Source organism: Petaurus breviceps, unplaced genomic scaffold (genome assembly GCF_028583685.1).
Source record: "Petaurus breviceps papuanus isolate PSGF00001 unplaced genomic scaffold, PetGlider_PUasm1.0 37, whole genome shotgun sequence".
NCBI classification, from domain to species: Eukaryota; Metazoa; Chordata; class Mammalia; order Diprotodontia; family Petauridae; genus Petaurus; species Petaurus breviceps.
This window is the reverse complement of record NW_027186296.1, coordinates 106,898,380-106,914,233: the sequence shown is the minus strand read 5'-3', so window position 1 is coordinate 106,914,233 and position 15,854 is coordinate 106,898,380. Positions and strand designations below refer to the sequence as shown.

Below are 15,854 nucleotides of genomic sequence, written 5' to 3'. Positions count from 1 at the left end.
GGACCGTACATTCCCTCACTGTTGAAATGAGGGACTGGTCTAGATGATTTCTGAAGTCTTTTTCCTCTCTAAAAATGTCTCATTCTATAAATGAAAGCATTTTAGAGAAACTTTTGGATTTGTGGAAGTTCCTTTCACACATAGATGTTTCATTCCTTCACATATCTTGGCCAAAGATTGAATTCCTGTTCATGTTCCCAACGAGGGAAGAACATCTAAGTGATCAATTCTTTGTGCTTCTCTTTATCCTTCTGTTCCCAAGATAACTTTTGTCTGATAAATCTTCTGCTTTGATCAGAGAGACAAATATATGGAAATGAGTTAGACTTTTGAATATATCATGTGAGACTTGAAAAATGTAAACATAAAAATGGCCCCAATCAAGTTAGAAGCTTTTTGTGTAAAAAATGAGCCTTCGGAAAGGAAGAATAAGGAGGAGCCCTGTGCATTAGGATTTGTTTTTCCCTTATTGCAATTGGAGCTCAAGCTTTGATTGTCACCATGTATCCAAACAAACCATTGCAGTTCTAAAGTAACTTAGAAAGTATTGCAATAAAGAGCCCATTAATGACCCGAACAAATTTGTGTACCTTCCTTCCTAGAATTATTTAGGCATTAATCAAGTATATAGGATTATAGTGTTAGAGCTGGGAGAGATGCCTTAGTGTACTTTAGTCTTTAAGTTTTGCCATTTAAGAATAGTTTCCTGAATCAGAAGAGCCTCTTAATGTTTTTTCTGCTGAAATTCTCCTATAACCATAATAGCTCACATTTATATACAGCTTTTCAGTTTGCAGAATGCAGTATTAAAAAGGAGCACACATATATTTCTTTGTGAGACTGTGTGTGAACTTTTCCTGAATATTAATGTTTTGTGAGTAAAATAATAATAGCTAGCCTTTATCTATTGCCTTAAGTAATTTTTTGTTCATTTTTATGGGGACATGTGGTTTATTGAAATCCTGGTCAGTCAATCAGCAAGTATTAATTTAGAGTCTACTATTAACTGGGAGCTGTAGATACAGATAAAATGACGGAAACAGTCCCTACAGGGGAGATGACAAATACATACATGATTTAGAAACTGTTGATTACTTTAAGTTTTGAAATGCACTTTAACAATATTATCTCATTTGATTGTCACAACAACCTTGGGAGGTAGGTGCTGTTTTTTTCTTTCTCTCTCTTTTTTTTTTTGGTCTTTTTGGAGGGGTGAAGGTAGGGCAGTTGGAAGGTTAAGTGACTTGCCCAAGGTCACATAGCTGTTAAGTGTCTGAGGCCGGATTTGAACTCAGGTCCTTGTGTCTCCAAGGCTAGTGCTCTATTTACTGTGCCACCTAGTTGTCCCAGTAGGTGCTGTTATTGCTACCATTTTACAGATGAGGAAACTGAGACAGCCATTAAGTAACATGCTCCATTGGTCACACAGCCATATGTGTCAGAGGTGAGATTTGAACTTAGATCTTCCTGACCCCATGTCTAGTGCTCTGCCCACTGCACCACCTTGCTGCCAAATACTCAAAAGGTAAATGTACCTTTACTGAGTTTTCCCCATTTCTCCTCTATTTTAGATAAATTAATTGATTTCACATACCAGTTTGGCACTTTATAATTATAGGCTGATATTGAAAAAAAGTTCAGCAAATTGAATAGCCTCAACTAAAAAAAAAAAGAAATGAGGCACTATCATATAATGAAAAGAGAATTCTGCTCGAGCTAGGAAACTTGGGTCTGTGTCCTGGCTCTGGGTCAGTCCTTTTACTTCTTTGGGGCTCATTTTTCTCATCTGCAGAATAAGAAGATTTATGCTTCCTTATGCTACCTTATTCTTCCTTGCAACCCTCACACTGTCTAATGATGTCTGTAATCCCTTAAATGACCGGAATTGTAGTTGAGTTTTGGAGTCTTAACATTCTTTTTTGCAACTTTTCCTAGGAGGCTGGTTTGTTTATCAGCAGAGAAACGAAGTTCACAATAACTGTGGTATCGAGATCTATTATCAAACAGATATGCAGAGTACCTCAGAGAATATGTTTTTGGAACTCTTCTGCCAGATCATCTCAGAGCCCTGCTTCAACACTCTGCGTACCAAGGAACAACTAGGTGGGTTCCCTTCCCATTTGGTATAATTAATAAAGAAGCTAAATTTCACCTGAGGTAAATAATCAGAATTGTCAGAAAGAATGTTTTAAGTACAGACGTTGCACAGAAAAAAATACAATAACCATGTCCCTTCTTTGAACTTTAGAGGCTAAGAAAGAAGGGTATACCTGTATAGGAGAATATCCCATTTGTATCATTTGTAGATCTCCATGTTAGGAATGAGGAGATCAGCCACAGAATTGGGATGGAGATAAATTGAGCTAAAAATCTGTTCATACTGGGCAGTGTAAGAAGGCTGTTTCCATGAGATTTCAAAAGCTGTTTAGGTAAATATGATCAAGTTTTAGAGATGGAAAGTTTAACTAATTGTATCCTTTAATCCTTAAATTTTACCATTTAGGAATAATTTTCTGAAAATAACAAGCAAGAAATGATGGGCAGGTTGGTGAGATAAGAAAAGGAATTTGAGACTGTTTTGGAGAAGATTCCAAATCAGGGATGGGAAGAATAGATGAAGGAAGCTTTATGGTTTGTCTGTAAGAAGGTCACAAATGAAATAAAATAGTAAGATAGTCCAAAGGACCCTAAAAGGAAGACTTGGGGTGTCAGTCCCTGGTACCTACTGTAGAACCCTATGGCTAGCACATCTTTTAGGCAACATCTGTAATATCAGATATGAAGAACAATATGGTACACTATTTAGAAAGCAGAGTGGAAGCTTTCTTGTTATCCATGGAAAAATCTATAGAAGACATGAATGAGGAGGCCTTCCAGAAACACATTCAAGCCTTAGTGATCCCTCAGCTAGAAGGGAGAAATCCTGCAACAGAATAATTTTGACCGAGGTAAGGTGGAAGAAGCCAGTGAAGAGGAAATTACATTATTACAGGGAAGAAAAAACAAGTATTCTAGGCTAAGATAAAAAGAGAGATTTTATATGAGGAGTAGCAAGATTTAACAGACTGAATATGGGAAAAAACTAGAGATAATTTGAGGTACTTCTCCCCATAATGGGAAAATGAAATGGGGGAAGAATAGGAAGGGAAGAGAAAGAAACCCTTCTTTATTATGTTAATCTTGAATTGACAGTAGTTTGTACCAATACAAGGCCTACCTTTACTCAGTCAACAAATTTTTTTTTTAAGTGTCTGCTATGTTCTGGGCAAGGGAGATGCAGTTCACAAATGAATTGAGCCCCTGCCCTCAAGGAGTTTACATTCTATCAGGGGAGATACACATATATATAAGAACATGCATAAAATAAATTAAAAGTAGTTTGGGAAGGGGGAAGACATTAACAGCCAGAGGATCAGGAAAGTTGAACTTAAGTCTTGAAGGGAAGAAGGGATTCTAGAAAGTGCAGAAGAGCAGCGAGAACATTCCAGGCCTAGAGCCCCGCTAGGTAAAGGCATGGAGGTGAGAGGTGGAGGGTCACATGTGACAACAGTAATCTCATGGAGATCATCAAGACTAGTTACAGTTAAGGATGGTTGAGAAACATAGGACTTAGTGTCTTTACCCATTTTTGAAGATCAAATCCATGAAACTAGATGATGTTGCCAAAGGTCTTAGTATATGTTGAGAAAAGTAAGGCTGAAGAATGGAGCCCTAGGAAATACTCTGACTGTCTGAGAATGTTATTATTTCTCTTTTTTGATAGACTTGCTAAGAAGTCTTGGTAGGAAGCAAACCAAGGGGAAGACTAAATTCTTGAAGCAAAAAATGTTGGGAGGGAAGAATGGTGTAAAACATAGTAGCAAAAGACCAAGAAAGGTGAGGGAGGATTAAAACAGAAAAAATAATCTTTAGATGATTAGGAACCCTTTGATTATCGTGTTATTAATAGTAATAATGGCACGTGGCAACTCTGTGAGATAGTTTATACAAGTGTTATTATCCCCATTTTACAGAGCAGGAAACTGATGCTGAGAGAGCTTCAGTCACATGCCCAGAGTCACACATCATCCTGTAGCAGAGCTACAGTTTGGAGGAGATCTAAGTTCAAGACCAGGGTTCTTTCCCCTCTGCTGAGATGGATGTTAAATGGGAATGGGTTGAGCTTTCAGGATGCTTGCAAGGTTAATTCTTGTTTGAGGGGTATGAAAGTGAAAAGAATAGGAAAAGAGGTGACAGTTTGAGGGTGTAAAGGAGTCCCTATTGCATTTCTTAAGACTAGGAGTAACTGAGGCATATGTGTAGCCTGAGTGGAAGGAACTGGCCAGCAATGAAGAATGAGGAGGCTGAGTATGAGAAAGACCTGTCTGTTATGTGTACAAGAAAGGAGGGGAGATGGGAATAGTCGCTCATATTTTCAAAGTAATTTGGAAACTACATTTTCATCCTCAGAAATAAAAAATATTCACATAGTTAAAAAATTTTTTTGAGGTGAGAAGCATGAAGCACAATGTATCCTTTTTTGCTCTTGTTAATTGCATTGATTTTTCAAATTTAAACTAAAATCTCTTACAATTCAGGAATTATAACTGTCGTTTGCATCTGTGTTTTGAAGGTTACATTGTATTCAGTGGTCCCCGTCGAGCCAATGGCATCCAGGGTCTTCGATTTATCATCCAGTCAGAAAAACCACCTCACTATTTAGAAAGCAGAGTGGAAGCTTTCTTGTTATCCATGGAAAAATCTATAGAAGACATGAATGAGGAGGCCTTCCAGAAACACATTCAAGCCTTAGCAATCCGTCGGCTAGATAAACCAAAGAAACTGTCTGCAGAGTGTGCTAAATACTGGGGAGAAATCATCTCACAGCAGTATAATTTTGACCGAGGTAAGGCAGAAGAAGCCAGTTATTTATAGCCTTTTTTTTTTTTTTAAAGCAATTGGGGTTAAGTAACTTGCTCAAGGTTACACGACCAGGTGTTTCTGGGTGGGTGCTAAGTGTCTGATCCTGGATTCAATCCCAGGTCATCCTGACTCTGGGGCTGGTGCTCTTACTCACTATGCTACCTGGCCGTTTCCCCCCCCCCCCTTTTTTTTTTTTGCCTTTTGGAGGGCAGTTGGGGTTAAGTAATTTGCCCAAGGTTACATGGCTAGTTTTTTTGTGTGGCTAAGTGTCTGTGGCCAAAACTGAACTCGGGTTCTCCTGACTCCAGGGCCAGCGCTTTATTCACTGCGCCAACTGTTAGATTGGAGCATTTATACATTAATTTCAGTTAGCATGTGATAGTAGAAACTTAAAAATTATAATAATAATAATAACAGCTCAGAGAACCTACTTTGTGATCTAGGAAGTAGAAAGTATGCCTTAGGGTCAGGTCACATCAGCTCTGGGGGATACAGAAATGATTGGTGCATGGTTATTACCCTCCCAGAAGAAGGGGAATAAAACATGTATACGATGTCCTGGAGAAATAAGCTTCCATATTAATAACTGTGTAGCACCAGTATAATATAGAGTCTGGTAAATGCCGTAAAATAGCAAGGGGGTAGTAGATGGAGCTTGGACTTGGAGTTAGCAAAACCTGAATGGGAATCTTGATTCAGAAACTGAGTAGTTGTGTGACCCTGGTCAGGTCACTCACATCCTTCAGTTCTGTTTCCTCCCTCTCTTATCAAGTGAAAATAAAGATAGCAACAACCAGAGACTTGTTGTGGGGTTCAGAGGAAATGATATGTGAAGCACTTTGCAAAGCTCAAAGGACTCTATAAATGTTACCAGTCGTCATCATTGTTATTGTTGTTATTATCGAGAGCACTTATATTACTTCTCTGGGGGTGGTTCATGGAAAAGGTAATATATATGTTGAACCTTAAGGGAAAAAGTAGGATATTGATAGGAGTTATGAGGGAAAGGGAATTTGAGGCAGAGAAGAGCTGTGAATGAATGTGCAGAGATAGAGAACATAGGGCATGTTTGGGAAGCAGCATACAGTTCATTTGGCTTGATTATAGAGTAAGGAGAGATGAGGCCAGAAAGATGGGCGGGGTCAGGCCATAGAGATCTTGTCAGACCAGAGTATTTGAGACTCTGGTTCTGAGGGAGGAGTGGAGAAAAGTTCTTGATAAGGGGAAAGACATGATTGGAGCTATGATTTATATAAGTAGAATTACTCGGTAGCAGTGAATTCAACTTGAGGCAGGGAAAACCAGCTTGTGAGGTCCTTTAGAAGACTAAAGTAATTTTTCTGGCAGTGAGGGCCTAAACTCAGGTGGGATTGGAAATTGTGGAAGTAGAATGTACCTCTAGGCAGGGTTTAGTAGAAAATAAGACCACAAAGAAGAAGAAACCAAAAATGCTGAGGATGGTACTTTGGGGGAATGGCACAGCCAGAAAGTAGGAGAACTGGGAGGGAGAGTCCCAAGTAACCAAAACCAGAGGAGAGGAGAGAAAGGGTGGCCAATGGTGTCACGTGCTGAGATTTCCTGATCATTGTCATGGATGATTTTTGAGGAAAGTGATTTGAGTAGAGTGGTTAGAGAGAAAGCCAGAAGAGGAAAACAAAGGCAGTGAATTTTGCAAATTGATCAGTTTAAGGAGTGACAAACAGGACAGCCACTTGAGTGAGGAAGCAGGATTGAAAAAAGTTTTTTTTTCCAATAGCAAGGAAAATGTATATATGTGTGGGCAGACGGCAAATAGCTAGAGAGAAAAAAACCCCAAAACTGGAGATATAAGAGAGAAGATAGCATCAAAAACACAGATGGAAGACTATATCCTGGGAACTAGGAGAAAATATATTTTTCCTCTAAAACAGGAGAGGAGGAGAGAGAAGGGAGGGTAAAGATATGAAAATAGGGGGTGGAGTCATGAAGGCGGAGTAGAAGCAGGACCTCCCCGCTGCTCCAGCTTCCACCTTCCCCAATCCATGTAAAAAGGGGACTCTAAACAAACTTTGGAGCTGCAGAACCCACAAAACAACACAGAGAAGCTAACCTCCTGCTGAGGACAGCTCGGCAGGCAGGAATCGGCCAGCGCAGTGCTCTGGGAGCAAAGCCCAGCCCCACGCCAATGCTTTAGCCCCAGGGCCGGCCTCACCAGATGCCAGCGGGAGGGACCCCAGATCAGCAGCAGCTGTGGCCGTTTCCATATTTAACAAAACATAGATGCAAAGGACAAAGTGAGAGGTCAGTGCAGTCTGGACTTTAGGACCAAGTAAGTGGGTGTGCATGGCTTTTGCCCCTGGGGCGAGAAGCCGCTGAGACGCTGGCACAGCCAGCCAGCACCACGTGGCAGCTTCAGCTCCTGGCCTGCAGAGTGTAGGAGGACCAAGCACCAGACTGAGGGGTAATCACTCTTGCTTTAACCTTCTTGGATCTGGATTGCAGTCTAGGGTGGAGGTCCTGGGGTGTATGTCCAGCTTGCCAGAGCATGTGGAGACCTCAGAGAGGGCACCCATCTAATACCTCCGGCAGCTGAGAAAACCCCAGCGTTTGGGATGAAAGCTTCTCTGTCTGGTGGCATTGTCCTACTGTGGCAAAAAGCCCAGGGGTCAGGTGACTGAGGGGCGACATGACCAGGCAAAGGAAACAAAGCAGACAGAAGATTCCAACATTACACTCCTATTTTGGGGACAAAAAGGAGCAAAGCATGGAACAGGAGGAAGATAGTGAAGTCAGAACTCCTGCATCAAAAGCTTCAAAGGAAAATACAAGCTGGTTACAGGCCATAGAGGACCTTAAGAAGCAGATAAGAGAAGTGGAGGAAAAACTGGGAAGAGAAATGAGAACGATGCAAGAAAATTACTAAATGAGAGTCAACAGCCTGACTGAGGAAAATACTACCTTAAAAAATAGACTAACTCAAATGGCAAAAGAGGTTCAAAAAGGCAATGAGGAGAAGAATGCCTTGAAAAGCCGAATTTGCCAGATGGAAAAAGAATCTCAAAAGCTCAATGAGGAGAATCATTGCTTCAGAATTAGATTGGAGCAAATGGAAGCTAATGACTTTATGAGAAATCAAGATGCTGTTAAAACAGATTCAAACAAATGAAAGAATAGAAGGCAACGTGAAATATCTCATGGGAAAAACCACTGACCTGGAAAATACATCCAGGAGAGATCATTTAAAAATTATTGGACTACCTGAAAGCCATGACCAAAGTAAGAACCTAGAAATCATCCTCCAGGAAGTTCTCAAAGAAAACTGTCCTGATGTTTTACAACCAGAGGGCAAAATAGAGGTTGAAAGAATCCACCAATCACCTCCTGAAAAAGATCCCAAAAAGAAAACTCCTAGGAATATTATAGCCAGGTTCCAGAATTCCCAGATTAAGGAGAGAATATTATAAGCAGCCAGGAAGAAACAATTCGAATATTGTGGAAACACAATCAGGATAACCCAGGATCTGGCAGCTTCTACACTGAGGGATCGAAGGGCTTGGAATATGATATTCTGGAGGTCAAAGGAGCTGGGATTAAAACCAGGAGTCACCTACCCAGCAAAACTGAGTATCATGTTTCAGGGGAAAATATGGTCATTCAGTGGAATAGAAGATTTTCAAGCATTCTTGCTGAAAAAATCAGAGTTGAATAGAAAATTTGACATTCAGATACAAGAAGCATGAGAAGGTAAACAGGGAAAAGAAATCATAAGGAACTTATCAAAGTTGAACTATTAACATTCCTACATGGAAAAACAATAATTGTAACTTATGAAACTTTTCTCAGTAGTTGAAGGGAATAGAAATATATATATATATATATATGTCTATATATGAGGGTATATGGGCATATGAATGTGTATATATGTTTACAGGTATACATAGATAGAGGGCACAGGACCAATTTAACAGGAAGGGATGATACTTAAAAGGTGAAATTAAGAGGTGAGAGAGGAATATAATGAGAGGAGATGGGGAGAGACAGAATGGGTTAAAGTATCTCATAGAAGATGCAAGGGAAAATGGTTACAATGGAGGGGAAGAATAGGAAGGCAAAAGGGAATGGGTCAACCTTATTCCCATTGAATTTGGCTTGAGGAGGGAGTGAAATACACACTAAATAGGGTATCTCACCCTCCAGGAGAATAGTGGGGGAAGGGAATGAGAGGGGGGATGATGGAAGGGAGGGCAGGTTTGGGGGGAGGGAAGTTGGAAGCACCCACTTTTGAAAAGGGAGGGGATCAAAGTAGAGAATAGAACAAGTGGGAGGTGGGATAGGAGGGAGGGAAATATAGTCAGTCTTTTACAATATATCTGCTGTTATTGTTTTGCATTAGCCACACATGTACATCCTATACTGAACTGCTTATCTTCCCAGTAAGGGTGTGTGACAAGGGAGGAAGGGAATGAATCTGGAATTCAAGGTTTTAAAATCAAATATTCAAGTATATATATACTATTAATATTATTTTACATGTAATTGGGAAATAAGATATACAGGCACTGGGGCATAGAGATCCACTGAAAAAGTCAAAAGGGGTATGGGAGAAAATATGGGAGAGAGCAGATTGGAGGAGGGGATATCCTGTGGGATCGCTATTTTGGGGCGATCAAAAATGGGGAGAAAATTTTTAACTCAAAATCTGGTGGAAATAAATAATGTAAATCAGAAGTTAATAAAGCATTTGAAAAAAAAAAGAGAATGGGCAGGCTGCAGGTGGGAGAGGTTAGGCATTTGACAGTTTCACAAACTACGTTTTTTTAAGTAAGAAGCAAAATGGCCTCTATTAAATGAAGTTTTTTTTTTTAATGCAGTCTTCTGAGGGCGACTAGGTGGCGCAGTGAATAGAGCACCGGCCCTGGAGTCAGGAGGACCTGAGTTCAAATTTGGCCTCAGACACTTAACATAAAAACTAGTCATGTGACCTTGGGCAAGTCACTTAAACCCAATTGCCCTACCTCCGTCCCCTCCTCCAAAAAAAAAAATGCAGTCTTCTGCTGAGGAGGTGGAGGATGGGAACCATAGAATTAGACTCAGAAAGAATGGAAGGGGTTTGGAATAGGTGCTGTGAAGAATTCAGGAGAGAGTGAATGAGCCAGAGACAACTTGAAAGAATTACTAAACATCAGCATGGTCTCATACTTAGCAGATTTCAAGCTCCCAATCCTTATCTATCAGTTTAGCCTTGACTGAGACATTATCAAACCCATGTCTTTTTAAAGACTTTGAAATATTTTTTTCCTCAATATTAGATAGTATGACCTTTGAAGAGTTAATTAATACAATTTTCTCCGTGGTTGGTCACTTAAAATTTGCCCTTTGTTCAGAGAAATATCATGGGAGATGATAATAGCTTTTTAGCTTTTACATATGCCAAACTTAATTTTATATCATGTTATTTTCTTTATTGATTTCCAGATAACACAGAAGTTGCATATTTAAAGACACTCAGCAAGGATGATATCATCAAGTTCTACAAGGTAAGTTACATGCATGCATATAGATGTTAGTTAGAAAATGTAATAGATATAAAACTAAAGCGAGTTTGTGGTTATTTATACATTACAATGGCAATTTGATATCTTTCAATTGCCACTTCTCAGCAAAGGCATCTGGAGTTTGAAAGAGAATGTAATTTGAATTTTTATTGGTCTATACATATGTGTGTATATGCATACGTTCACATATATACACATACAAGACATACATACACTCATATATGTGAATATTTACCCTATCAAGAGTATTGTAGGCTTTTTGCTGTTTACATCTTTCCAGTTTACTTGTTCTGTACAGCCAAATAAATACGTATCCTTTACTTCATGTCCTCTTTAAGTAGATTTTTAAGCACCTGCTAGATGTTAGGTACTGTGCTAAACATTTTACAATTATTATCTAATTTGATTCTCACAACAGCCCTGGGAGGTAGGTGTTATTATTATCCCTATTTTACAGATGAGGAAACTTAGGGAAACAGGTTAAGTGACTTACCCAGGGTCATCCAGCTAGTAATTGTCTGAGGCCAGATTGAACTTGGGTATTTCTGATTCACAAGAGAAGACTTTAGTCACTGTACCACCTAGCTGCCTTTATCCATTCGTTTGAAGTTTTTTGCTTCAGAGTATGTGCTCCTAACACAAACAGCAAGAACAGAAGGAAGAATAAGCAGGTCTACCACATGATATTTTTTTTTTAATTAAGGGGAAAAACTCCAAATCCAGAGTTTTTTATCTAATCCAAACAGTCCACCCATAAACTGGCCTACCATCACTGCAATCAAGGCATGTGGCTACCCCATCTGCCTCTTCCAAACAACTTTCATGTTTTTATTTTGCATTTTCCTCCTCTTCACACAACTGTCCATGTTGTGTTGAAGGAATGAGAAAAGCAAATAGATGGTGAACAAGACTGAATTCAAGAGTTGATGAAATGCAGTGGTGTTTCCCATATTCTTCATAAAGAGCTGCTGGTTCAGAGGATCAGGTTTAGAGCCACAAGAGAGGGAGGTCTCAAGTCCCCTCATCTCCCCTCTCCCACACCACCACCTTTTACAGCTGATAATTCTGAGATGAAGAAAGGTTCAGTGACTTGCCTAGAGTCACACACCTGGTAAATGTTTTATTACTCTTTGTGAGCATAATCAAATTACTAAACTTTTTTCTCTCTCAGCTACCTTATCTTTAAAATGGGAATAATAAGATTAATACTATCCCAGTTCCATAGTGAGTCCTTCAGATTTTCAAATGCTGTAATAATTATTTTTAGAAAGAATGATACGAGCATTGAGTACATTCTAATGCCAGGAGATTGATTTTTAAAAGTGCCTTATCTGGCTGTTCAGAATTTTTTCCAGAGAAAAACATTAGTTCAAAACCTTTCTAACAGCTTTTTAAAATTATTCCCGGGGCAGCTAGGTGGTGCAGTGAATAGAGCACCGGCCCTGGAGTCAGGAGGACCTGAGTTCAAATGCAGCCTCAGACACTTAACATAAAAACTAACCGTGTGATCTTGGGCAAGTCACTTAACCCCAGTTGCCCTCCAAAAAGCAAATAAATAAATAAAATTCTTCCAAAGATCTTATAAATTTAAGAATGCAAAATAATTATTAAATGTCTAATGTATGGCAAGCATATTGGTTTCTAAAAAGTGAAACTTCGAGATATAAAAGATTAATATTTTTGTATGTTGCATGTATATTTCATGCAAAGGGGAGGACCCTTATATGTTCATTTTATAAGATTTGGTGCATCATTTTTATTTGAAATGAATGGCTCTTTTCTTTTATGACATGGTTTGTCATGTCAGAAATGTACTTTGAAGCCTTGTTGGGAATATAATAACCCCATTGTACATTATTTCTGTGGAAAAAATACAATCTCTACTTTATAGCATTTTTAGGAACACATTACACCCAACAGAGACCATGAATGTAAAAATGTGTGCAGTATTCATTAGAATAACATCTTTAAAATAGGGTGGTTCCCACTGAGCCTCCCTAAACAAGTTCCTCTGCTGCGTGAAAGTTTTAAGTTAGACAGCTGGGTGCAATGATAAGAAAGCCAGTCTCCAAACCAGGGGCGCCTAATTTCTGGTTCCACCTCTGGTCTTTACTGACTGTGTGACCCCTAGGTCACTCACTTTCAGTGCTCTGAACAACTTTCTAAGTCTAAAAGAGTCAGAGAAGGTGCTAAACTATATTCCTGGAGGATTTTCCTTACCCTGGTGAAATTGTAGGTCTAATCCTAAACCTCTCAATAAAAGTTGTAAACATATCAATGCCCAGCATCATAGTATAAAATAATAATAATGCCTACTTCACTATGAAAATGAGCTCTAACCATTCTGCTTAGTAATCAATATCAGTATTCTCTCCAGTGATGTATATTGCACCTTGTGACTTTTTCATGTCTTCCTGTAAATCATCCATGTGAAATCCACTCATCATGCTGGGGCCTTACCAGGCATTATGCAGCTATTAATTATGTAATAATGATTCCTTTTTCTACAATGCATCAGAGTTTACAAAGTGATTTCCTCACTCCCCTGTGAGGTAGGTAGCACAAGTACTATCCCTGTTTTATAGATGAAGAGACTGAAGTGATGTGTGCCCATGATCACACTCCAGTGAGTGCAATAAGTATTAACATGAGTGAGTCCTTAAGTTCAGTAGTAAGGAAACACCATTATACTTTATTAAAAAATTAGCCTATTAAGGCACTATATTATTATACTCTTAGCTGCTTTGTAATGGATATTTTTCAGTAATGAGATTTGAGTAACTGCAGCAGGGAGGCAAACACTGGCAGTGCTGCTTCTTTTCTCCTTGTCTCATTGTGCTCCCCAACACAGCAAAAAGCAAACCCTTTTGCCCATTTCAGGCTTTTGTAGAGATATAAAAAAATTAATATTTTTGTATGTTGCACATATACTTCATGCATTGGGGAGGACCCTTACATGTTCATTTTATAGGATTTGGAGCATCATTTATATTTTAAATGAATGGCTCTTTTATGACATAGTTGGTCATGTCAAAGATGTACTTTGAAATGATAATCAGTGTCATGAATTGAGTCTTGTACAAAAATAGACGTTGTGAACAGTGTTATATCACTGAGGTGAGGTAGCTGTCTGAGTGGAGAAAAGAAATGTTGTGAAGGTTTATGCTTATGGTGCCATTCAAAATTGTAATATTTCTCACCAGAGTGATTGATACCTCTTTGGTTATTGATAAGTCCTGCCTTTACACAATAAATACTCCAAGTAGCAGCTGCTGACTCAAGTTCTGAAAGTGACAGTTACAGAATGGAGTTATTTATCATGACTTAAGAGATGATGAGATCCTAGCCATCTTTGTCTTGTTTGTCTCTGTGATTTTGGGGTTTTGTGTAGAGAAAAACAATCTTGTATATTCTTGCCATCTTATGTGGTGATTTATTATTATTACTGGCATGCCAAGAAACATTTGACAGAAGTTAAATTGTTGGTAATTGGCTGAACTTTTATACTACCTTTCGCTTATTATGTCTTGTGATCATTAGAAAGTGTAGGGGGAAGGAATAAACATTTTTTTTAGAACATACTGTGTGTCATGCACTGTGCCAAACCCTTTACAAATGTTATCTTATTTAATCCTGACAGCACCCCTGGGAAGTAGATGGTGTTATTAGCCCCTTTTTAAAGTTGAGGAAATTGAGACAGGATAAATGACTTGTTCAGGGTCACACAGCTAGTAAGCATCTGAGGCAGGATTTGAACTCTGAAGTATTCCCATCTCCAGGTCCATTGCACTATCTACTGCATTAGGAAAAATAAAGGTTATATTTCTTAGTATTGGTCTTACTTATCAAAACATATGAGTAAATTTCTTTAAATTTTTCTCTAGGTATTATTTATTTCATATGCATTCCTTACTATATCTTAGTATATAGTTTTCAATTACTGCATTTACAAAATCGAGAACATATGAAGATAAAGTAATTTTAGTTTATTGGTTTATGTATGTACATAACTTCAATACTTTAGAAATGTACTAGAATTCACACAGAATCATCAAGTTAGTAAATGACCAGATTGTGCTAATAAATAATACCTGTAGAAATGATACTTCTGTATATGCAGGCAGAGAGAAGTACTTTACAATCCTGCTTTCTCTCACATCCTTAGAGTAGCTTTTTTCTTTTTTTTTTTTTTACAACAGAAAAGAACACTAAAAAATTTAAGTAACTACATTATAGCTTGTTTGATGTGGATAGTGTGTATTGCACAGTGGATCATCAGCATTCTTGTGTTAGGTGCCCCCCAACCTTTTCTTTCCAAAACAAAGTTGTCAGACTCTGAATTGTTGAAGATTGGGGCTAACAGAAGTCCCTCCTCTTATGCCAAGTAGTGGAAATTAGCCATAGGATGATGAAAATATACTGGTCAAGGAACGAGGGAGGATGGCAGCCATGGAAAATACGTTAGCAGAGGGGAGGTACTGAGAGAGAAATATCAAGAGCTCAGATTAAGCAGGTCAAACTTTGCCAGTAGATGAGACAAATTTAGAGGTGCTCCAATTTGAGAGACTGGAGAAGAAATGCATTGACATTGATGAAGGAGAGAAATACAGAAGGTCCAAGAGCATTCATTTGGATCAGTTCTTTTGGCCCTTAGTGGAGGGAAACAGTGAGCATTGGATCGATGGGGGAAGACTGCTGTGCGGTAGTATCACTTTCAGTACTTCTTGCACTATAGGTCACTTGGGGTCTTGAAAAATTTGGCAACAATAAAGGTTTTCTGCCGGTGCAATGACTAAAAATTAATAGAAAATCAAGTCTGAGGTATTTCGCTTGCCCATGTTGCATCGTGCAACTTCACTGCAGCTTTGGTCCTGAATACCAAACATGCACACTTTGTACTACACATGCTGTCATGCCATGCAGCACCAATGAATGCTGCCAGAGCATGAAAAGGAGTCATGAGTGGGAAAAGTTTAAGGAGTCCTGACTTAGATCTTCTCTGGACACCCTGATGGAGAGAACGTCCCGGTGTCCCTTCTCTATGTTTGTTTTGTTAGCTCCTTGAGGACAGGGGTAGTCTTTTTTTTGTGTTCCTGTAGCACTGACCATAAATTAAGTGCTTGCTAAAGAATTTTTGACTTAATTTAAAATGTTCAAAAAAGATTTTTAAAAAGAAAGATTCAAAGCAGGCTTATTCCTGGCCAGTATATCCTGGGAATTCATACTCTTCTGCTTTGAGAGATGGTAATATATGTTTCTGAATTAAAGGGCCTTGTAGCTGCCCTGCTTCTGATGGGAACCTGACTACTTTCATGATAACCTTCCCCTGGTAGTGTAAGAGTTTAAGCTACCAGACTGTACTTAGAGTAGAGTTTACACAATTCAGCATCATATTTAAAAAGAGAATTCCTACAGATT

At 38.8% G+C, this 15,854-nt stretch overlaps 1 protein-coding gene across 6 annotated transcripts in view; it reads left to right on the top strand.

Annotated features, from left to right (window-relative positions):
* Positions 1-15,854, top strand: part of IDE (insulin degrading enzyme) — a 416,199-nt gene that overhangs the window by 394,486 nt on the left and 5,859 nt on the right. For all 6 annotated transcript variants that reach the window (XM_069099238.1, XM_069099239.1, XM_069099236.1 and 3 more), the window contains 3 exons: positions 1,936-2,103; positions 4,613-4,885; positions 10,357-10,418. In XM_069099238.1, the coding sequence (XP_068955339.1) occupies positions 1,936-2,103; positions 4,613-4,885; positions 10,357-10,418 (503 nt within the window). The remainder of the gene's footprint in view (positions 1-1,935; positions 2,104-4,612; positions 4,886-10,356; positions 10,419-15,854) is intronic.